Source organism: Typopeltis vanoorti, chromosome 16 (genome assembly GCF_054136105.1).
Source record: "Typopeltis vanoorti isolate ZY-2024b chromosome 16, IOZ_Tvanoo_1.0, whole genome shotgun sequence".
NCBI lineage: Eukaryota > Metazoa > Arthropoda > Arachnida > Uropygi > Thelyphonidae > Typopeltis > Typopeltis vanoorti.
The window spans coordinates 90,198,820-90,224,133 of record NC_143564.1 but is presented as its reverse complement, the minus strand read 5'-3'; the positions used below and the strand labels follow the sequence as shown (position 1 = coordinate 90,224,133).

The 25,314-nt window shown below is 36.8% G+C and overlaps 1 protein-coding gene across 1 annotated transcript in view; it reads left to right on the top strand.

Annotated features, from left to right (window-relative positions):
- LOC150098179 (sodium channel protein para-like) overlaps nt 1-25,314 on the top strand; it is a 1,334,265-nt gene that overhangs the window by 88,581 nt on the left and 1,220,370 nt on the right. The window contains 1 exon segment of the mRNA XM_090406598.1: nt 18,617-18,745. Coding sequence (XP_090262724.1) covers nt 18,617-18,745 — 129 coding nt within the window.

Genomic DNA, 25,314 nt, shown 5'->3' with positions numbered 1-25,314 from the left:
CCTAGTGATTTGCTTAATCTGATTTGCTAATGTCTGCTGGGGCTGCATTTTACTGCCCTTACTAACTCAGTCACCTTCCTGGACTGCTCTTTATGCTCCTCGTGCAACTGATTATAACTATTATTCATCTTGTGCTGCTTCCAAAGTGCATTCTTCTTCTTCTTCTTCTTCTTCCAGATTTCATGCTTCATCTCTTTATTCATCCATTTGATTCCCACCTTATTCAACCTTTTAATTTAAGAATAGATTCACACATCATCCTCAGATGAAATGATCAGATCTAAAACTCTCAATCCACGTCTTCTCTCTTTTACATACTGTTTAGGATAGTTGTCTCTCAAGAACTTAAATACATTTTCCTAATTCCCAAATGCTGTCTCTTCATTCCAATATATATGGCCATAATTAAAATCATCTGTAATGATCACCCTTCCTTTGTTCACTGATCCAAGTTGCTTATATGTTTCTTCATCACCACTCTTCATATTCCTTTGCCTATGGCAACATCCAACTAAATATCTCTTACTGTCAACCTCCACCTTACTGCCTCAAAACCATTGCCTCTAATTTCCTATTTCATCTCTTCGTTATATGGACATAATTCCCCTCCCTTCTTGTTCTTTCACTCTTCTTGAAAAACATTATACTCTTCTTATTCCTGTCAAGATATCCTCACTCAACCATCTTTCACTTATTCCAACAATTTTTGGATGAAAAACTCAGTCACTGAAACAATTTCATCTTCCTTATTTCTGATGCTTCTGGCATTTGTAAATAAACACATTTCACTTCACTTCTAGTTCACTTCTAGTTGTATAATCACTCCTATCCAAGCCACCTGTCAGTTGTGATTTCCTCATCACACTTACCCTTGCCCATCCACTTACATCATATATCTCCTTAGGCTCAACTGTTCCTCACATCCTGATCTGTTTCATTCCTATGCTGATCATCTCCATACATTTACTACTACCTCCAACATCCATTTTCCCTATGCTATGTCTGCCTGTCTACCGTGACTCCCATTTCCTGTTCCTCTTACATTCCCATTCTCTCTTAATCTCTTACACTACTAATATTTCCATTAACAAGCACTTCACATCTCACTTTCTCTGATCTCTTGCCCACATCAGTCATTGTGCTATCTACTAGCAACAATCTCTCCAGTTGATTCATGCCAAAGCCATTCAAATGCAGTCCATTACTTTTGTACCAAACATGTACAAACTGCATTCATTCCCGTCTCCTCACACAGTTCTGCCAGCATATACTATTCATGACTCTTGCTCTCCATCTCGACTCATCTTTGTCATGCCTCAGCAACACACTGAAAAGCTTTCCTACTATCTTACATTCTCATTATGTGCAACTAAATCATTTATTCTAAAACCACCACACTCTCTCTCTCTCTCTCTCTTGCTGTTTCCTTCTCATATATCTAAAGCATGAATTATGTTGCCCATTTTCCGTCCTGAAAAGCAGACCTTGTGGACTTGCATTAACTACACCTCTAAAAATAGAATCTCCACACATTGCTATTCTCAATTCATTGTCACCTATTTTTCTCTACTTTCTTTCATTTTGTCCTTTTCCACTCGTTCATTTCTTTCCACCTAACATTTAATATCATTTTACATATAGAAAAAATTATTTCCTCTTCTTCTGCACTTCCTTTCTTCTGTTTCTTCATTCCCGCATTCTTTTGGTTTCATATTAGTAACTTTAATTTCTTCATCTGTATGTTGTTTCACTTCCTCAGGCTTATTTGCTTTTGTTCCATTATTCACGCAGTCTTTTGCACTCACATTTACACTAACTTTAATTCTTTCAGTCTGTTTTGTATTAGCTGATAACTCATAATCCAAGAAAATATTGCACTTTCTATAAATTGAGATCTTCTTTCATTTCCTGTTCAGTCTTTCCATCATCATTTCACCACACATATATATTATATTGCAGTCATGACATCGAACCATTCTCAAAAAGTCTACATCATTAATAACATTTATTCCTCGTGCTACACATCATGAAGATCATATTCAAATGACCATCTTGTTTTGTTCAAGGCAAGCTTCAAAATTCACTAAAAAAAAAAAAAAAAGAAGTCAATAAGAAATTCACAAAGCCTAACTATCACACACTTTCACTAAGCTATAAAAAAAAGAAATAATATGCAAAACAGTTCCTATCTCTTCTAGAGCTCTTTACCAATGACCAGATACATTGAGGCCCTCTAGTGGCCTTTCCACTTCATTTTTGAAGCCAGCAACCAGAAGGGCTGACTCATCTTTGGGTAATGTTAAAATGGTGGCATCATTGTGTGAGATAGAGTCATGAAAGTGTAAAAGTTTTCCAGTAGTAGTCTTGGAAAACTTGAGTTCCATTTGAACTTCCAGAGATGTTTTCTGCATTTGACTTTTCAAAATCAGATTTGGATCCAGTAAAATGAAAACAGTAATCTAATCATGGAAAAGAGAAGTCATGAAGATCATCTCATTTTGCATGATTGTAATGCCAAATGATATGACATTGACTGGGTTAAGGACATTGTATGGTAAGAGAAATCTGATGTGGATATGATCTGACTTATGAAGAGGAGAACTGACAACTGTAGTATATTTGGAAGAACAACTGGTTAATTAAGAAAAGGTTAAGGGATGTCGGCAATGATGGTGAAGATTCCATGACCACTAGTATGCTAGTAGTCATGGAATCTTTGGCATCCCATTTTAACTTGATGTGTGGAACCAGAGAAAGTGAATTTCTGTTGTGGACATTGAAATTCCTGAGTAAGATGGGCTCACCATTAGATATCAGAAAATGAAGCTTCAGTAATGATTAACACACATTGTTTGCCATCCCACCAAAATTCCTGACAATCCTCGTCATTCTTCCAACACCCTGTACATTTTCTTAACCAGGTGTGCCTCCAAATGTACCATTGATATTAGCTCTTCTCTGCTAAGTCTGAACATAACGTTTACATGTTTCCTTTTCTACAGATCATCTGTCTTCCAGATAATCACATTCTCATATGTGGCTCTACTACAGTGTCATTGTGATAACTTTTGAGGTTTCTATGCCTCATTTCCATGGTCTGATTATTGGTTCCACTTTTCAGATCATAGCAACTGCTTTGATCTAAAAACCAAATTATTCTCAGTGGGATACTTTTATTTTCACTGCACTCAAAACACTTGACCCTTATCCCAGCTCGGGTTTTCCAACATTTGTGCCAGAGCAGTCCAAACCCAAACTTTCAGTATGACTACAATGGCTTAAGATAAAATCTCCATCTTCTCAATTATCTTGCAGTACAGCCCATAACAACAGCAGAAAAAAATCAACAAACCAAACTTTTACAAAATAGACTTTGTAAAACCCAAATACACTGAACTTATTTCCTGCTCAGATGATAGTTGAATATTCTAGTCCCTTGACATGACTGTAGGACCCAGCATCTGTCCTTCCATATTTCTCTCATGTATAATAATAACAATAATAATAAAAGGATAAAAGTGTTGTTGGGAAAGTGATTAGCTTGCACTGTGCAGATATGTGCAGTGGTTAGCAGATATGATAATAATGAATTAAGGAGGGAAATAATACTGATTGACAAGATGGTGTAATTGACAGCAATAGGTGTGCAATTTGTGAATGTATGGAATAAATTTGAAGGGAAGTTGGAATGATATAAAGCTAATAGACATTTGAAATGACTCTCGATTGCTAAAAGTACACAGGGTCCAGATCAAATTAGCATGGCTAAGGGTCCGAGAGAGAGAGAGAGAGAGAGAGAGATTGAGATGCAGGTTGTGGAAGAGCAGGAAGAAGATAGGTAACAAGGTGAGGAAGCACAGTGGTTATGACAGTCAGAGTGATGCAGTGTGGGGATGAGAGGAATATGGATGAAAATCATAGTCAGGATCAGGGAAATGTAGATGGTCAGATCAAAGAGAGAGGTTTACTGTAGCAGCCAGGGTGCAGAGTGATGGTGTTGGTGGAATGGACTCAAAGATGAGTCCACTGACTTCATGGAGATTACTGTAATAATAATAATAATAATAATATCCTGATGGTACAATGATAACATCTTCTAAAGATAAGACCTCTTTGCATCAGTATTTTTCCTTCAACTATGTATAGAAAACCAAGGAAAATTTCCTTTCATATTCTGTGGATTATGATGTATGCCTCTGATGTTTCATCAGAGGCATACATTGGATATACTCTGAAGTATATCAGAATGATATTCATTAGCCTTGATACCAGTAAGTCTTCTGGCCCTAATGGTATTCCTCCAGATGTATCAAAAGCTTGTACTCCAGAACTAATATGTTATAATAACGTCTCTTTAAGCTGTCATACTCATCTGGCATCTACCAACAGCTTGGAAATAAGAGTTTATTCAACCTGGTCCTAAAATCCAAGCAAAGTCAACCATTAAGCTATCATTCTATTGTTACATCAGTACTCTCACAAATAATTGAAAGATCATCAACAGATAACTTCTTTTCTATTTGGAGACTCACAAATTATTTAGTAAGTTCTGCCATTTTTGCTTCACAGCAGATCTCCTGGCTAAACTTACCCACCTTTGAACCAAAAGAGATGAAATGCAGGGATAATATCCTTTGGGACAAAATAGCACAAAATATCAAGTGGAAATCAGAGAACTGAATTCACAAACTATAAAAATAAATAAATAAATAATAATTTAAAATATATCTTATTATTATTATTATTGAGACATCTAGGTAGGCAATAGTTCATTCACACTGCTTGCACACACACAACATCCAATGGCAGTCCATTCCAGTCAAAATACCACCATATGAGAGAAAAATCTGGCCCTTACCCTCTTCTTAGCAGCATTCATTCTCAGCTTCCAAGGATGCCCTCTTGTCCTTTCCTTACCCTCCATAAAATGAAAAATTCCATCAATCCTTGTATGACCCTTTCAGAAGTTTGCAAGTCTCAATCATATCACCCCCCTCTTTCTCCTGTTTGCTAGTATCTACAGTCTACAAACTCTCAATCTGTCTTCATAATCAGTATTCCATCCTGATATCATTTTTAATACTTGCCTGCACTCTCTCCATTGTATCCGAATCACAATGGAAATCAGGAGACCAGACTTGCACACAATAGTCCAAGTGAGGTCTTATCAAGGCCTTGTAAAGAGGCAAAATGACATCCTTATCTTTATGTGTGAAAGTTCTTTCAGCATTGCAATTATCTCTTGAATTGTATTTGCAATCTTTGCTACATGGCCCCGGAATTTCAACTGCCATCTGTTAACACTCTAAGATCCCTAGCCTGATCAGTTTCTTTTAGCATAATCCCACCAATACAGTAAGACATTGGATATCTAATCATGGCAAACTGCATGACTTTACATTTACTGACATTGAACTGACATCCATTTTCCGATGCCCACAATTGCAGCCTATTTAAATCATTCTGCAAGTACTGCATATCAGCAGCATTTCTGATTACCCTACTTATCATTGCATCATCAGCAAATAGCTGGTGATGCAATGATAAGTAGGGTAATCAGATGTATGTCACCTGTCAAATCCTTCCAAATATCATTAATGTACAGATTGAATAACAGTGGACCAAGGACTGATCCTTGTAGTACATCACTTCTTCTTCTTCTTCTTCTGCAGCTTCTCCCACTTAAGTGGGGTCACTGTTTATTATGAGTCTCCTCCACACCTTCCTGTCTTGGGCTGTCACCACATCCAAGTTCTTCATCTTCAAGTCCTCTTCTACCAGCTCCCTCCATCTCTACTTTGGCCGCCCACGCTTCCGCCTTCCTTGCACATCCATCTGCATGACCCTTCTTCCCACATATTCGTCCTCCCTCCTCATCACATGACCAAACCATCTCAACCTTGCCTCCTGTATTTTCGCTCCTAAGTTCGTAACTTTCACTGTTCCCCTGACATAGTCATTTCTCAGATGATCCTTTCTGGTCACACCGCACATCCACCTAAGCATTCTCATCTCTGCTACTTCCATCCTGCTGATGTTATTTTTCCTCAGGGCCACAGTTTCTATAGCATATGTCATAGCTGGCCTCACTACTGTCCTATAAATTTTGCCTTTCAGATTGATCGGCACCCTCTTATCACATAACACTCCAGCCATCTCCCTCCAGTTCCTCCAACCTGCTTGTATCCTGCATCCCACTTCCTTCTCACCTCCTCCATCTTCTTCCACTGTCGAACCTAAGTATCTAAAGTCTTGTAGTACATCACTGGTTACCTTAAATCTTGCAGACTCACATTTCCTGTATAACACTTTTTGATAATTGCCAGTCAGCCATCCTCTTATCCACAGTAATATTTTATAATCCAAACCCATACTCTTCAATTTATGCAAAAGTCTTCCATGCTGTATTCTGTCAAAAGCCTTAACAAAATCCAAAAGTATCATGGTGTATTTATATTCTTTCCCCTTGTCTAGTTGTCTAGTTCAGTGTTAACATTATTATAGAATATGAGCAAGTTGCTAAAACACAACCCTTCCTTAGTAAACCCAGCTGTTCATTACAAAGTAGAGATTCACTGTCAACCCATTTCTGAATGTGAGCCCTAACCAATTTTAGGCAATGTGCAATGGGATTACCATACATTCTACAAATTCCTGTGGAATATACCCTGTTCTGTGAGTGAAATTATATAGCTTGGTCAAAGAAATAGCCAGTTCAGCTTAACACTCTGTTAGCACCCATGCTGATATCCCATCAGTTCCTATTGCTGAATTGTTATTCATTAATAATAAATTTAGTTTAATCCTTTATCCAAGTGTGTGCAAACAAAGTTTGTGCCTGAAAGTATCTTCAGAACTGGGGTAAAGTGGTACAACACCAGGCAACTCCTTGCAAAGGATCTCCCATAATGCAAAACACATCTCCTTGCAGATATGTATAATGTTATGCATTAAGGGAAGGGCCACTACCCAGACTAGTTTCAACCATTATTGAGGTCCCTTCAGTGGGAGCCAGGCCCAAGTGGAGATACCAAGGCAGAAGCATTAGTAAGGTCATCTCCTCCTATAGGAGCCTCCAAACGGTGTGCCACTTTTTTATTAAATTACTCTGGATTTAGAGAAAGATGTTGAAAGTTTATTTTTCACTTGGTCAGACTATAATAAATTTAGTTTAATCCTTTATCCAAGTGTGTGCAAACAAAGTTTGTGCCTGAAAGTATCTTCAGGACTGGAGTAAAGTGGTACAACACCAGGCGACTCCTTGCAAAGGTGGAGTAAGCTACCAACACTCCTATCTCAGTATCTCCCATAATGCAAAACACATCTCCTTGTGGATATGTATAATGTTATGCATTAAGGGACGGGCCACTACCCAGACTAGTTTCGACCTTTATTGAGGTCTCGTAGTGGCCCTTCTCTTAATGCATAACATCATACATATCTGCAAGGAGATGTGTTTTGCATTATGGGAGATACTGAGATAGGAGTGATGTTATCTTGCTCCACCTTTGCAATGAGTTGCCCGGTGTTTTACCACTTTACTCCAGTCCTGAAGATACTTTCAGGCGCAAACTTTGTTTGCACACACTTGGATAAAGGATTAAACTAAATTTATTATAGTCTGACCAAGTGAAAAATAAACTTTCAAAAAAAAGAATTGTTATTCAGTTTGTGTAACAGATGTAATACCTCCTCTTCATACACCTTAGTTTCTTCATTCAGTGAAGAGGCGGCAGTGAACTCAATGTTGCATACACCAGGTTGATAGCTTTTAGCAAAATTCACACTCATTAGTTGAACAATTTCTTTTGCATCAGTCACCCTCACACCATCTGCATTCAGAAGAGTCATTCTTTTATATTCATTATTTCTTTTATTTGCATCATATCGATAGAATTCTTGTGGGTTGTCTTTAATAGAGCAGAGCCAGTTTCTTTTCATATTCAGACTTAGCTTTCCATACAACAGTGGACTTCTAGCCTGCTCCTTATGCACATGGTATTCCTTCCATCATCCATTTCTTACAAATCTCTTGCTTAATATATTGACACATCCATTTGATGCCATCCCGAACAACTGGAGAAGAAATATTTCACACTCTCAATAATTACATAATACACAAAGAGATCCTGCGAGAAAAATGCATAGGCTTCTGTTCAGATGGGGCTCACACACTCTTACAGACATAGTAGGGTTGTTTCTATGGTCAAGGAAGTAGCTCCGGATATGAATTGGGTACATTGTTTCATACATAGGAAGCGTTAGCCTCAAAAGGAATGCCACAAGAATTTAAAACTGTGGTATTTAATGCTGTAAACCTAGTTAATTTTATTACAGCTTGACCATTAAATAGCAGGTTATTTTCAGTACTCTACTATGAAATGGGCCTTGAGTATATACAACTTTTGCTTTATTCTGAAATTCGCTGGCTTTCCAGGGGCAAAGTACTAACAAGGTTATTTCAATTAAGGCACGAAGTTTTATTATTTGTAAATGAACGTAATTCTGATTTTGCATCACTCCTTGTTGACGAAGCATGGTTATCAACACTATCCTACCTTTCAGCATTTTTTCGAAATTAAATGAACTAAATCTCTCCCTTCAGGGAAATTCTTTAACTGTTCTTGATACCTATGACAAAATAAAGGTATTCGAGAAAAAAACTGGTTTTGTGGATTAATTATGTAAAAGACAGACAATTTGCACCTTTTCCAACATTGGAATCCTTTTTAGTGGAAAATTATATTTTTGTTGATTCTGATTTCTGGAAAGGGTTTGTGACCACCTCAAAAATCTGAAATGGAATTTTGAAACATATTTTCCGAATAACTTTTATAAGAAATTTCTGTGGGTTCACGATCCATTTCATGCAGTCATGATAACGACCTTTCGATAACGAAAGGTCGTTATCGTGACAGTTAATTTAATTGAGCTTTCAAGTGACAGTGGACTTAAAATGCAATTCCATGATCTTGGATTGGCTCGATTTTGGATCGCACCTTCGGTGAGAAGTGAATTTCCCGAATTATTTGAAGAAGCACTGAAATTCGCCATGCAGTTTTCTACAACCTATCTTTGTGAGAAAGGATTTTCATCGCTCCTTTAGATAAAAACAAAATACTGAAATCGTCTTAGTGTGTGTGTTGATCTTCGACTGAAATTGACCAATATTGAGCCTGATATCCAGCAACTCTGCAAGGGCTGAGAAGCTCAGCCATCTCATTAAAAGTAAGTAGTAACATAATTATATCATATTATTTATTTCTTTAATAAAAATGAAAACTTTGTTCAATGATGTGTTCAATTAAAACTTTGTTCAGAGAATGTGCTAGGGAACTGACAGTGCCTTTAACCTGGCTTTTCAATGAAAGTCTGGCTTTGGCATAGGTGCCCAGGGAATGGAAGGAAGGTAAGATAGTGCCATTGCATTAGGGTGATAACAGACTGGAAGTGTCTAATTATAGACAAGTCTGTGTGTCATCAGCAGTTGTTAAGATCTTGGAGAAAGTAGTGAGGTATACCGTATACAGCAATGGGCAGATGAGGGTAATGTTATCTGTGAGAGTCAACATGAATTTGTGAAAGGGCGCTCTTGTTTTAGCAATATGCTAGCCTTTTATAATAAAGTTACAAGAACGTTAGATGAGGGAAAGGCATATACTGCAATTTTCTTAGACTTAGCAAAGGCATTTGACAGGGTGCCACGTGATAAGCTGATATTTAAGTTGCAACACATGAGTCTGGATGTCAGATTGGTCAACTGGATTCAGGATTAGCTGTCTGATAGGTATCAGAGAGTTGTGTATGGTGGAGCAGTTTCAAGGAGACAGAAGGTTACAAGTGGGGTCCCACAGGGCTCAATACTAGGACCTATATTGTTTAACCTTTATATCAATGACATTGCTAGTGGATTGCAAAGGGGATATTCAATTGTTTGCGGATGATGCGAAGCGGGGAAGGATTATTAGTAATAGTGCAGATGTGGTAGCCCTGCAAGAGGATTTAAATAAGCTAGATAGATGGGCAAATGAATTGGGATGTCGGTTTAATGCAGCAAAATGTAAGGTCTTGAGGTTTGGGAAACATCGATAGGATGCTGCATACTCTATGGGAGGAGTTATACTGGAGGAAGTTGGGGAGACAAGAGATCTGGGGTTGATGATTGATAGAAACCTGAAGTTTAGGGGACATATTGTAAAGGTGGTGAAGATAACACAGAGGATTGCTGCAATCATGAGAAGGACAATGACCTGCACAGATAAGAGGGTTATCATTCCATTGTATAAGTCTCTGATCAGACCACACTTGGATTATTGTTCTCAGATTTGGTCCCCAGGATTTGAAGGGGATAAATTAACTGTGGAAAAGATACAAAGACGGATGACAAAGATGGTCTCAGGACTGTGCAAGGATAGTTATGAGAATTGTCTGAGGGAATGTGGACTGCAGAGTTTGGCAGATAGAAGAAGGAGAGGTGATATGATTGAGACTTTCAAACTGTTGAGAGGTGGTTACAGGGTTGACACTGGGGAGTTCTTTCACTTGGTTGAACAGCAGGAAGGAGTGATGACAAGAGGCCATCCCTGGAAGTTACGAAAGGAAAGGAATGCATTGCCTGATAGAGTGGTGAGGGCTATAACGGTCAGTGAGTTTAAAGAGTGGTATGATAGACTTTGTGTTTCTTAGGGGGGGGAACCTCCCCCTCGATGAGGGAATGTGGACTGCAGAGTTTTGAGTCTTGACAAACTTTATGTTCTTAGGAAGGACCTCTCATGATGAGTCTTTTGACTCCATGGAGGCCTGAATAATAATAATAATAATAATGATACACTTTTAATCATTTACTTCCAGTTTAATTAATTATGTTTCCATATGTATTCAAAACATGCTTTTAGATTTATTATGTTATAAATGGCACAGTTTTTCTGAAATATTCATAATTCCTACATAGATTTTTTAAAAAAATATCAAAAACTCAAAACGACATATAGGGAAATAAATTGAAAACACTATTTTATTTTTGAAGTAAAACTTTAATTCCAACATTCTAAAATGTTATTTTTCTTGCTTTTTTATTTGCGAAATTGTCGATGGCATTGTAGAAGTCTATTTCATCACTTAGTTGCTGTTTTATAGACAGCATAACAAGATTTCTTAAATGCCAAAAAAGTGCCGCCTGGAGTGGATCGCTTCCCCCCCCCCGCTACGCCTCTGTAAGTTAGTGGTCCGTAGAATTGTTTTCAGCATTTTACTGGTCCTTAGGCTTAGAAAAGTTGAGAAACGCTGCTCTAAGTTATAACCTGCTTGTTAGCAGCATGTTTTATGATAGAGCTGCCATATCAAAGAACATCATTCTGTTAACAAACAATGTTACTACTTGATTTTCATTATTTACAAACTTATCTGTTTCAATGCTTTGTTGTTTCTTATTTTGCTACTTAATTTTCTTTTCTTTATATGTTCATTTAAACACCTCACGATTTTCTGTAATTTCAACATCTCTCCAATAATCTACTTTAATTTTACTATTTTGGAGGTTAATTCATTTTCAATAACCTCCTCAAAAACTCCAATAATCTCCTTAGGGGGCCAAGCCTTCTTGTTCTTCTCGACTTTGCTGCTCTTCTTAGCATTACGTTTCTTGTGCATTTTGGTGCCATTTTAAACTTTATTTATTATTGTAATATCTTAACAAAAATATGTTATAAAACACTAAATACACTAAAAACATGAAAATCTCCTCTAATATACTATAAAACACTAATTTTCTAAGATAAATAAAACAGTTCAAAATCATAATTTTACACCAGCTTTAAATTCACTGACTAATCACAATGTGTATATATATATAAATATATATATATACATTGTGATGCTCATTGATAATTATATATACATATATATATATATATATATATATTTTTTTTTTTTAATGTGACTCCTTAATATTCAAAGTATATTATTACTTTGAATAGGTTGAGTTTATTTATTACAAAAAAAATCACTGACACCTTTTATTCTCTATAGAGAGTAGGCAAGGCCATTTTAGCCCTATCTAACTTTTGAAGACTGAGGGAGTGTATTATTTAACTTTTTGGATAATCTTATAATCCTGTTCTAGACGCCAAATATGTGGGACAATCAATCTGCTAAGTGAAGTGATTGTACCACATCATGCAATGAAATTTATCTCCTATCTAAGATCCATCACAAATATCCATGCCATGGTGGGTTTCGAACCCACACCCTGTATGGGGAGCAGATAAGCTAACCAATTGGGCAACTAGGTTGGCAATTGATTGAATAGTAGTGAATGAGTGAAATAAGTTGCCAAAAGTAGTTGTATGTGATCTACTGGTAATGAGTTAATGCCTCTAATTAGACAAGTATGATAGTCAAAATAACGATTAGTGTATCTCCCATAATAACTATTTCAGACTCCATGGAGATGTCTAAAAAATAATAATTATTATTACTACTATTATATTGGTGCAAAGTGAATAAGAGTCTAATTATTATCATCAGACTTCAATGGAGTCCAAAAATTCATTGTAAGAGGTCCTATTGTCACACACACAGATCAACATACCAAGCCTTAAATGCATTCACTGCCTTTGTACTCATCATACTCTCAGGCACTACATTCCAACCACCCACCACTCTCCATATAAAAAAACCTGTTCCTCACTTCCTGCACGCACACACACCTTCCTTATACATCTTCCAGGGATCTCATATCATTCCCCTCCCATTCTATGAAAAATTGCATCCACAATAATATGGTAATAATTCCTTATCAGCTTATATGTCTTAACATATTTCCCACCCCTACTCGTATCCATCAAACTGCAAATTGCATTCCTTGCATTTTTCATATTCAGCATTCTACAGACCAGCAGCCACCTTAGTCAATCATCTCTGGTCCCCTTTCCAATATCTCTTCATCCTTTTGAAAAACCAGGTGACTAAATCTGTGCATAATAATCCATATGTGGCCTGATCAAACCTTTATACAATGGAACAAGAACATGCCAACATTCTTACTTTGACATGTCACTGTCTTCTGCATCAGTTGCCATAATCCACTGTGCTGTCTTCGCTATTTTAAAAATGTCTCCCCAAAACTTCAGGTCCTTGTCCACCATCATGCCAGATCCCTTATTTCCTCCACCTCCTTTAAGATCTTCCCACCAGTTGCGTAACCTGCATTCTATTAATGCTTCCCAAATTTTGAAACTTTACACTTTACACCAATTAGTAACGCTACTCATTTCCTCATTTGTCCATTCAAGACATCTTTAAAAGCTATAACATCTGCTTTACTCTGCATAGTTTTTGCCACTTTGCATCATCTACAGAGAACTGCATATTTGCCATTCAAACCTTCTCCAGTATCATTAGCATACAAGTTAAACATTGGGATACACCACTAATGACTTTCTTTTTCATAACTGAATGGTATTAACAACACCAAACAAACTGTTTTATAAAAAAGATGTTTATTAACTGGCTTATAGTTTATTAGATTTCAAAGCACAAAGCAGTATGTTGTAGTTTACATGCAACAAAGAGAAAGTGAAGCAATTCAAACTGTAATGGACAAAAGACATAGTCCTAATTTGGTGCCCTCTGATGTAAAAAAAAAAAGAAGAGGTATTACAGCTGTGTAGGAGGTGATCTTAAGATGACAGTCTTGCAAATTTTTGGCAAATTAATGCAACCATACTTGTTCAGGTTAGGAGAATTCTTCATAGCAATGACTGACTCTAAAAATAATCTTTCTGACCTGTAAATACTTCTAAATAGCATATAGATTTTTTTTTCTCATCTGATCCTGTGTGAAGTGATGTCTGTAATATTGGTCCTCATACACAACTTACAAGTCCTCAGTTCAGGTCACTAATTTACTATCCAAACCCATACTTTCCATTGTAATCAAATTGTCATGTGGCAATTTATCAAAGGCCTTTGCACAATCTAAATATATCACTATGTATGAATCTCCCATGTCCAATGCATTTGTATAATAAGTAAGCAGATTATTAAAACACAATCTTCCTGTGGCAACTGTTCATCAAAGAGAATGTTACTTTTATCAACCTAATTCTGAATCTTAGTCCTTACCAACCTTTCTAACACTTCAACCACAACTCCAGATACAGTTTGGGTTGATTTTTCTACCATAATTTGAAGTCTTTCTTATGAAAGGGAACAATTTTGCCCTCTTTCCATTCTTTTGGAACTTGGAGCAATCTAATACTTATGTTAGAAAGATACATCAATACTGTTGGTATCTCTCTCTCTCTGGAACATTCCCTCAAAGCACTCAAGTTCTGTATGATTTCACATTCATGAGGACAAAATACTTTTATGAATTGTGCTGGATTATGAATTACTATATTTTTATTATTATTTCAGCATCTCTATGGAGTCTGGCGATTCGTCATGGGAGACCCAAATCAACTATCATACACACAAATCCTGTCATACTTCTCCTTGAATCCATTCACTGTCAGGAAACTCGCTGCCAATTCTGGCAATCCATTCCACTCATTCACTCACCACTCTCCATGCAAAAAATCTGGTCTGCACACACCTTATTAACCACACTCTTACACAACTTCCATGGATGGTTTCTAGTTCTCTCACTATTTGTCATGTATTGAAAAATTTCACTTGCATCAATTTTATAAAACCCCTTTAATATCTTAAAAGTTTCTATCATGTAGTCCCCTCTTCTCTGCCTATCAACTAAGCTCTGTAACCACAAACCTGTCAGGATCTTGGTCACTCATCTCTGAATCCTTTTGACCACCTCCTGGTCCCCCAAGAAACCCAGGTGACCAAATCCGTGCACAGTAGTCAAGATGTGGTGAATCATATGAAGAGGGATAATAACTTCCTTATTTTTATATCCTCTGCAATCATTATCATTCTACCATTTTTTGCCAATCCCTATCATCCACCCATAATCATTTTGTTTTCTTTTCTGATGGTTATGTATCAACAGAACTCTGGGATTTCTTTTGGCCTCATTAGCTTATGCTGTTCATACTGTAGTTTTACTACCCTTACCAAGCAGGTTTTCTTTCTTGCATACTCTTTGTACTCAATTTTGCAACAGATTGTCACTCATTTTTAGAATACATTCAGACATTACTTCTGCCAGATAGTGAGTATGACCTAAACAGCACTGATTTCCTTCCCAACCAATTCCTCACTCCTGAATATAGCTGCAAGAGATCTCTTGAGTTTGCCATAATCATCTGCCTTATAGTTCCACATATATCCCTTTTTCATATCCCTCATATGGTTGTCCACCACCCAGATGATCACATTATGGTCACTTTCATCAAATGGAAGGAAGATTTGACATTGTATTTACAATATCTTGTGATAAGATGATTAAATCCAAGATCCTTGATCTTCATTTGCCTTCTGTTACATACTTCTGAAGATAGCTGCTTCTCAAAAACTCCAGAAATTCATTCTCTGTGTCCCCAGATGTGATCTCTTCATTTCAATCTGTATTACCATAATTAAAGTCGCCCATTATGTATGGCAGATAAGAAAATCTTGAGATGGCCTAGGATATGCAGAGAATGCAAGTCTGGTGCATTACTGCCTGTTTCTTATTTACCAGCTAATTTGCCTGTATAATTCTTCTTTTTCACACTGCCCTCTACATTACCAAATATATAACAACATTACCTAAATATTTCATCTTGCCTTTCTCTATTTCACATCGTTCTGCCTCAAAACTATTGCCACTGTTTTCCACTTGCATCTTCACCTTGAATGAGCATAACTCATCTGCTCTCATCAATAGCACTCCTCTCCCTCCTTCCCTGTCTTCACAAAACACATATCTTTCTATAACATCATATCAGAATGTCTTCCTCATCAATTCATATCTCATTCATCTGCCCAACAATTTTTGGGCAGATGAACTCAATTAGTGCAAGAGTTTTATCACCCTTATTTCAGATATTTGTATACAAACATAATAGCTCATTTCTGCTTCTATAACAAGTTCCACAGATGGTACTTCTTAGATGTGACTCCTCCATACCTTCCCCTGGCTATTCCTCTCTATCACTAGCAATCCTACAACCCTTACCAGATTTATACACTCTATATATTCATCTACATATCTGCATATCTCATACATATCTTATATCATATTGCTGCATATCTCATACATATCTTATATCATATTATTACATATCTCATACTTATATTATATTGCTGCATATCTCATACACTCTCTGCACATCCAAGCCATCTCAAGGTTTTCTTGTCCACTCAGGCATTCACTTCTAAATCCAATATGAATATTTCTCACACAATTATCAGATGTGCAAGGACTGGTTTTTCTCACAGTACATTGCAAGCTACTGGAATAGATTGTCACAGGGAGTGTTGAGTCAACTGTTTAGCTGATGAATTTAAGGAAAGATATAATAAGCAGTCGCTGATCCTTTTGCTGTGGAATCACAGAAGGTACTTGAATAATAATAATTGTCACTCTTCAAAAGAATATATTTTTCAAGGTCTTATGGAAATGTTATTTTATTGGTTGTGATGTGACATGATGTGGATCAATTCGATGATTCACTGGCTATGCATTCCACCACATAGCAAGAAGAATAGGCAGTCTGTCACTAACTTAAGGATACATAACTCAGCCAGATATTATATTTTAACTTCTATTGTGGTTAGAATAACATGTCAGTCATAAGTAACTACATCATATAAAATTTGATGTGTGTGTTCGCATGTGTATATATATATATATATATATATTATATACATGATATATATTACATTATATTTGTGCACATTAAGACATGTGCACATGCTGCTTAGTTGGCTGAGTGATTAGCATATTCACTCTCTAACAGGCTGTGGATTCAAATCCTACCATAGGTATCGATGTTTTGTGATGTCTAGGTAGGAGATGAATTCCATCACTTGATGTGGAACTGTTTCCCTGAAATGGCTTAAAAAAGTTCCATGTTTAATCTAAAGCAGGGTTCCCACATTAGCTAACTCTTAGCCCACCGAGTATACTACTATTAATGCAAAATAGGCTTAACAGCTTTTTGTGGGTGAGATCCACTTAAAAAAAATATTGATACTAATTATTATTATTATTATTATTATTATTATTATTATTATTATTCAGGCCTCCAAGGAGTCAAAAGACTCATCGAGGGAGGTCCTTCCTAAGACATAAAGTCTGTCAAGACTCACTGAGGGGAGGTCCCCCCCTGAGAAACACAAAGTCCATCATACCACTCTTTAAACTCACTGACTGTTCTCGCTCCCACCACTCCATCAGGCAATGCATTCCATGGCTCAACCACCCTCCACACAAAGAAACCACTCCTTACCCTCTTGCTCACAGTTTCCTTTCATAACTTCCAGGGATGGCCTCTTGTCATCACTCCTTCCTGCTGATCAACCAAGCGAAAGAACTCCCCAGTGTCAACCCTGTAACCACCTCTCAACAGTTTAAAAGTCTCAATCATATCACCTCTCCTTCTTCTATCCACCAAACTCTGCAGTCCACATTCTCTCAGCCGATCCTCATAACTATCCTTGTACAGTCCTGAAACCATCTTTGTCATCCGTCTTTGTATCCTTTCCACAGTTAATTTATCCCCTTCAAATCCTGGGGACCAAATCTGAGAACAATAGTCCAAGTGTGGTCTGATCAGAGACTTATACAACGGAATGATAACCCTCTTATCTCTGCAGGTCAGTGTCCTTCTCATAATAGCAGCAATCCTCTGTGTTACCTTCACCACCTTTGCAATATGTCCCCTAAACTTCAGGTTTCTATCAATCATCAACCCCAGATCTCTTGTCTCCCCTACTTCCTCCAGTATAACTCCTCCCATAGAGTATGCAGCATCCCATTGATGTTTCCCAAACCTCAAGACCTTACATTTTGCTGCATTAAACTGAAACCCCCATTCATTTGCCCATCTATCTAGCTTATTTAAATCCTCTTGCAGGGCTACCACATCTGCACTATTACTAATAATCCTTCCCAGCTTCGCATCATCTGCAAACAACTGAATATCCCCCTGCAATCCACTGGCTATGTCATTGATATAAAGGTAAACACTATAGGTCCTAGTACTGAGCCCTGTGGGACCCCACTTGTAACCCTCTGCCTCCTGGAAACTGCTCCACCATACACAACTCTCTGATACCTATCAGACAGCCAATCCTGAATCCAGTTGACCAATCTGACATCCAGACCCATGTGCTGCAACTTAAATATCAGCTTATCATGTGGCACCCTGTCAAATGCCTTTGCCAAGTCTAAGAAAATTGCAGTATATGCCTTTCCCTCATCTAATGTTCTTGTAACTTTATTATAAAAGGCTAGCATATTGCTAAAACAAGAGTGTTTAACACTTAAAATTATTAAGCCTGTCTCTCCAACTTTCTTAACTTCCTTGAAAATGTGGCTGCAGGCTAATGCAAAATTTTTGGTATTTTTCTGTTATAAGAAAATATTTCTTTATAACTTAATTTAATAGTCATTTTTGTTCTGATGTTTATAAAATCATTATTATATATTTATATTTCTTGTTTTCAGAATTATCTTCACTCTGATATACACCTTTGAGTCCGTCACCAAAATGCTAGCCAGGGGATTCATCCTCGAATCTTTCACATATCTCCGAGATCCGTGGAATTGGCTGGACTTTGTAGTTATTGCCTTAGCGTAAGTGTGTTTTGCAAACTTCCAGCAAGAAAAAAAGGAAAAATTTAATTGTAAAAGAAAAGGCAGGCAGTCTGTGTCAGAAATAATGTTGTGCATGTTGGTTTGGTATATATTACACATATACAAATAAAAAAATATTCCATGTGCAGTGCAGTGCTGTTATAGAAATTCCTTTTTGAACAGTATTAGTATTTTCTTCAAAGCAATTATTGCATTATGTGTGCTACACTGAAAAGTATAACACAAATAATAAAATTGTATTTCTTTCTCCCTTGTTGATAGGATAAGAGAAAATACTATTTGTACAACTAGTGTGTGCTAAATCTGCCAATATGAAGCATTTATTTGTGGTCAATAATTTATCATTCAATAGGTCCTAAGACTGATTTATTGATATACTAATTTTCCAGTATATTTAAAGGATAAAAAAAAAGCACTGAGATGAACTTATTACAGAATGGGAAATGAAATTAAAAAACAATGTAAGGATTATAATTATCATGATCTTGTCAAAATAATTAATGAAATTTACCCGTGAAAATAACATTTCTGTTGTCCTACTGTAAATATTCCTCCTTCAGTAGAGTGAGAAGAGTATATATCTTGTAGTGCATCAAGAAGGGCATATACAATGCACCTTTCTACTTCCCTATTGTGAAGTCATTATTATGTTCACAAGTCCATTGTGAGATGGTTATTTATTTCTTCTTTCTATGCCTTTCCTTTGCTATTTTTATTGTTTTCATTTTATAACTTTTTTAGGGCAGTTGTAGACAATTTACAGGGATTTGTCCATATAAAAGCAATAGACTTGCTAAATAAAAAAAAAAAAAAAACAATTCAGGCGTGGATAAACTATGTTCACTATAACTGTGTTTGAAATTTGCAGTTTATTTCACAATCTGAATGTTTTTATTATTGTTTATTTTCATATTTTCATTTTAAATTATTGGAAGTAGAGTTAATATGATATTTAGCCAGCCTGGTTGGCCGAGTGGTTAGCATATCCGCTCTCCAACCAAAAGGCTGTGGGTTTGAATCCCATCGTGGACATGGATGTTTGTGATTGTCTGTGAAAATACTAGTGGTGGTGGTCAGTGGTAGATGGCTTTGGTGTAGATGATGAAAGTAGTTGCAGTTGGTTGATTTGAGTGGTGGAGACAGAGTTGTAGTAGAGTTAGTGCACTCCCTCGATGAGCCTTTGGACTCCCTGGAGGTATCATGTAATAATAATAATAATAATATTGAAACATATGGGGCATTTAACTGTAATACAACTGTCTTTAACCTATAATACAACTGTCTGGTATGTATGTGTGTGTGTGTGTGTGTGTGCGGGAGCAAACAGTTAAGGAGAAAGGTATCTATTAACAAGTTTTTTGAAAAGCTGGTAGTTGTATTTATTGTGTAAAAAGCAATGCGAAAGGCTGTTTCAAATATATAGAAGTAGCGGAATGAAGGAAGAGAAGTTGGTTCAGTATGTGAGAGTTGAACAATATGGATGTTGATCAGTAGCTGGTTATGTTTCTACATAATCAAATGAAAGTAGAGGAGTGGTAGTGGCCAGTTTAGTGGAGCAATGTCCATGAAAGTACCTATAAAAAAGCATGATGATGATGAAGAAACAGAATGCTTATAAGAAAGTGACTGCAAAGAATATTTAAGAGAGAGATCACCTATTAGACAGATTGTCTTGTCCACTACTATATGCATCGAAAAATTCTTAAGGAGGTTTTGAATGCGCCGCTCCAAATGTGAGAACAGCATTCTAAGGTCAGCTGAAAGTACCTATGAAAAGGATAATGAAAAAATATAATGCCTATAACAGAGTGACAAGGAGTCTTTGAGAGAAAGATTACTTATTAGGCAGCCTTTCTCTTCTGTATACAATGCACAATCACAAATATTCTAAGGTTGATTTCATTGGGATTTGTGAAATGGAGAGTGTGGTGCAAAACTATGGATATGGTTTGAAATTAAAATAAAAAGGAACCAATGCTACTTTGGTATTGATTAAGAAATCTGATGAGAGGAAGCCATCCATCATGACACACAATGAATGATCACAATGAAATATTTGAAATATATATTAAAGTTTAATTTAATTTATATTCTAGTGTGCATTGTGAATTCCTTAAGTTAATTAATAATAGTGAATGATCACAGAAGAAACTGTCAGTCCTCTCACAACAAGCAGAAGGGGTGCCATAAAATGGTAGCTTGGTAAGAAACTTTGATACTAGATATTTTGATTACTTTGATACTCGACACTCTTGATATTTCCAAGACATATCAAGAATGGCCACACAAGTTTCTCCAAATCTTTCATGGCCTGAGTCCAGAGGTAAGTTTGACAAGGGAGTCTGCTGTAGAACAAGAATGGTGGAATCCAAATTGGTAATCACTAATTAACCAATGGAATCGCATTGGTAAAGAAGCTTGTTCTTGACATTCTCTATCAGCTTTGAGAATATTGATATAAAGGCAATGGAATGAAAGAGTTATCTCCCATGTCAGAAACAGGCCAGATAGAGGTATGCTTCAGGTTGTTGGAGAGAGATGATGCCTGATGCATAGGATAACTTATATAAGCAATACAGGAGGAGTGTTAATTCTGGAGCATAAGTTTTTAGTACAAAAGGTGGGACATCATTTTGTTCAGTAGACTGAGTTGTATAAAAGATATTGAATATTTTTCTTATATTCTTCTCGTTAATCAGAAGGGACATGCTACAGGCAGTTCTCAAAATAATGGGAAGAAAGAGATTTTCCATAGTCATCAAAACAAGAGTTATAAGAAAGAAATGCAAAAGCAATGTCATGCTTTTGCATTAGGAGATATTACTATTCTTCCATAAGGATTAGAGAGAGAGAGAGAGAGAGGTGATGTGAAAACATGGTATGGCAAAAGTTTTGTAAAATAGCTTTCAGAAAGGAATGAAAGGCTCAACTGCCATTTGATCAGGAGACAAGTCTAGTGTATTTCACTAGAACTGAGGATGTCATTATTGATTAGTTTTAAGCTTATTGATGATTTTTTACAGATGTTATTGGGCTCTGGTGTAAGCTTGGTGAGAAACTGGAGTTTTTGCTATTGAATGTATGCTGAATTTTTGGCTTGGACTATCTTGTAATTAGGAGGTGTTGAAGGGCCAATAGTCTGAGCATAGATATACTTATCATATAGCCAAATACATGAATAAACCAATAATGAAAAATTAACTAAACAAACTAAGAATTTTAAAGAGGTGAAAATAAAGAATGAAAAGGAACATTAACCATGTTATGTATATGGTAAACCAGCAACATAATGGATGCTAGCCGTTTCATTTTAAAATATCATCAAATGTGGAACAGCGATAACAAGACAACAAGTTCTTATGTTATCTCCATCAGAACACTGATGGAGACAACAAGTATTGTTAGAACACAGGTATATCAGAACACTAAATATAGAAGTGAGGATGTTATGATTCCATTTCTGGTTTTCAAAAGAATGAGATGTTGGAGAGTGTTCAGAGATGATTGACTAATATGGTTTCAGGTCTCTAGAATGTTGAGCATGAGGACAGATTGAGGGAATGCAAATTGCAGAACCTGGTGAATAGGAGGAGGCAGGGCAGGGGGAAAATGATCTGGATCAAAGGGGGACATGCTACAGGCAGTTCTCAAAATAATGGAAGGAAAGAGATTTGCCATAGTCATCGAAAAGTCATATAAGCCTGATAATAATATAAGAACTGGCCACTAGTATGTATTGTGTGACAATATTGTGTAATTTTTAGAGTGAGTGTTGCTGTGTAATATTTGTGATTGGAATGTGGTTAATTAAATATTTCAGACAGTGCCATTTTAAATTCTTTTTTTTTTTTCTGGTTTAGTGCTTAGGAACAAAATAGCAGTGAGAGGTACATCTTAGATAAGTTGGCATGAAAGAAAAATAAATTGAATGCAGTGAATATTTTGAGAATAGTGCAGTGCTGTGAATGTTATATGTATATGTGGGGAGGTGTTGTTGATGTTCATGTAGAGGGCTGAATAAGAGAAAGGAGTGAATGTGGACAGGAAGTGCAATATGCTGATGGACCATGAGGCTTGTTTGAAACCAAGTAGGAAAAATGGTGGTGTGACATGGATATTATGATATTGTGGTAATGTTAAGAAAGTGGATGAAATTGATAGCAAAGGAAAAAACACTATGACTGACCATAAGGAAGCATATGAGAATGACAGTAAAAAAGTGCACATAAAAAGATTATGAATGAGGTTGACAGAATAAAAGCATGTGTGACTGACAGCAAAATAACAAGAGCACAAGAGAAAGAGAGAGAGAGTGACAGAGAAAAAAATGATGCAAGATTTGAAAACCAAGTTAGTGAATATGAGGCAAGAGATAAAACAGATGCAGAGAGAATAAAGAGAATTGTGGATATGTATAGAAGAGCAAAGAAGACCGAAATGAATGATGATCAAATGAAAGAAGTAACGAAGACTTGCAAATGGCATTGCATGGGAATTTGATTATTAGAGATGTGGTGAATGAGAAAATGCACAAGGTTTATTTTCCAGGAGGTAGAATGAGTACAGTATTGAGGTGTTGGATATGAGGAGTAAACGAAAAGAGTTGGATAGTGGTAGTAGGAACAAATAACTAAACTGGGAAGAAGGAGCATGTAAGAAGAATAAAAGATAATAGTGTGATAGGAAAGGTAGTCAGTGTGTTGCCTGGATATGACAGTGATCAGGTGAGGCAGAGAGCAAGGATTATGAATGTGTGTGTATAGTGGAAATGTATGAAGAAAAATCAGTGCAGTTTGTGAATGTGTGGGATGAGTTTAAAGGACAAATGGAATTGTATAAGAGTGATGCATTTGCATGGCTTTGGTGTAAGTCATTTGGAGAGACTACTGCTGCTGCTGAAAGGAGAGGAATGAGTACAGAGAATTGATCTCTGTATATGAGGCACTGTGGAAGATTAGAAGAGCAAGGAAGGATGGATTGGGGGAGTGCTTATGAATGGAGAAGTGAATAGCATTGGTATGGAGAATGAGAGAACTAGTGTGCATGACAGACAGGGAAATGGGGGGAGAGAATCAGGGTGGACAGGGTGACCCACCATGAGAAAGCTTGATGCTCAAAGAGTAAGTGAATGTGAAAGAAATGGGATGGTCTGGGATGTAGGGGGAACTGTGGGGTTTGAAGAGAGTATAGAATGGGTAATGATAGAAAGAGAAATGGTTCAAGGAAGGCATGGAAAAGTAACATCTAATAAATGATATCAGTGAAACTTAGTGAAAATAACTTATGTCTGTATATAAATGCCAGAAGTATCAGAAACAAGGAGAACAAAATTGTTGCATTGATGGAGTTTTTACCCAAAAAATGTTAGAATTAGTGAGATATTGTTGGACAAGGATGACATTTTGACAGGAATAGAGATGGAAAGAATGATATTTTTCATGAAGACAGAAATACTCAGAAAAGAAGGCAGAATCCTATTGATGATAGAAAAGGAGTTATGCACATTCAAGGTAGAGATGCAAAGGAGAAATAGTGGCATTGGTTTTGAAGAGGCAGTATGATGTGAAGTAGAGGTGAATAGAATGAAATACAGGGTGTCCACATTGGACCGCCGTAGTTTCAAAGAACGGTGACAAATTGAAATGCGTAAATATGTAAGGTTTGGGTTCAAACATTCCAGAGACCCTACAAGTTTTATCCAGAATTTTTTCCTGCATCATGATGCAGAGGTGCTGCTGGACATGGCTATCATAGTTTTGTAGTAGTTTTAAACAAGGCATCAGGGTTAGAGAAAGTGCAAGTTGTATGGTAGTTAGCTGAGCTGAAATCGATCAAAGCAGTGCAGCACATGTCCCATCAGGTGTACAAAAAGGCAGCACCCGACCACAAGAGGCTCATATTGTGGAAAGAAAATTTCCTAATAACAGGAAGTGTTTTGAAGCAGCATGGAGGAGGGAAGTAGCCAATATCAGAAGAGAAGGTAGAGAGGATTCACGAGATCTTTGGATAAAGCCCAATAAAATCCGTTAGGAGAGCATCATTTGAAATGCAAATACCCTGCTCGACCATTCATAAGGTCATCCATCATAAGTTACATCTACACATGTATAGAGTGCAGGTGTTGCAGGAAATGAAGCAAAATTGTAAGCTACGATGGGTAATGTTTGCAGCTGAAATTTTGGGAACGTGTCAACAAGTATCCAGATTTTATTTCCCAGATTTGATTTTCAGATGAAGCCACTTTTCATGTCAGCAGAAAAGTGAACTGCCACAATGTGAGGATATGGGGGAGTGAAAATCCTCACTGTGTCATTCGCTCATATTTTTTTTGTGGAAAGCAATATCAGCAGAATGATTTACCTCAACATGCTGGAAAATTTTGTCTTTCCACCACTCAAAGACTTGCAACCTTACATCCTCTTTCAACAGGATGGTGCCCTGCCACACTGGCATTTGGAGGTCCATGCAATTTTTGACAGGGTCTTTCCTCAGTGGTGGATCGGACATGAAGGACCAATTCCCTAGCCACCACGATCACCAGATCTTAC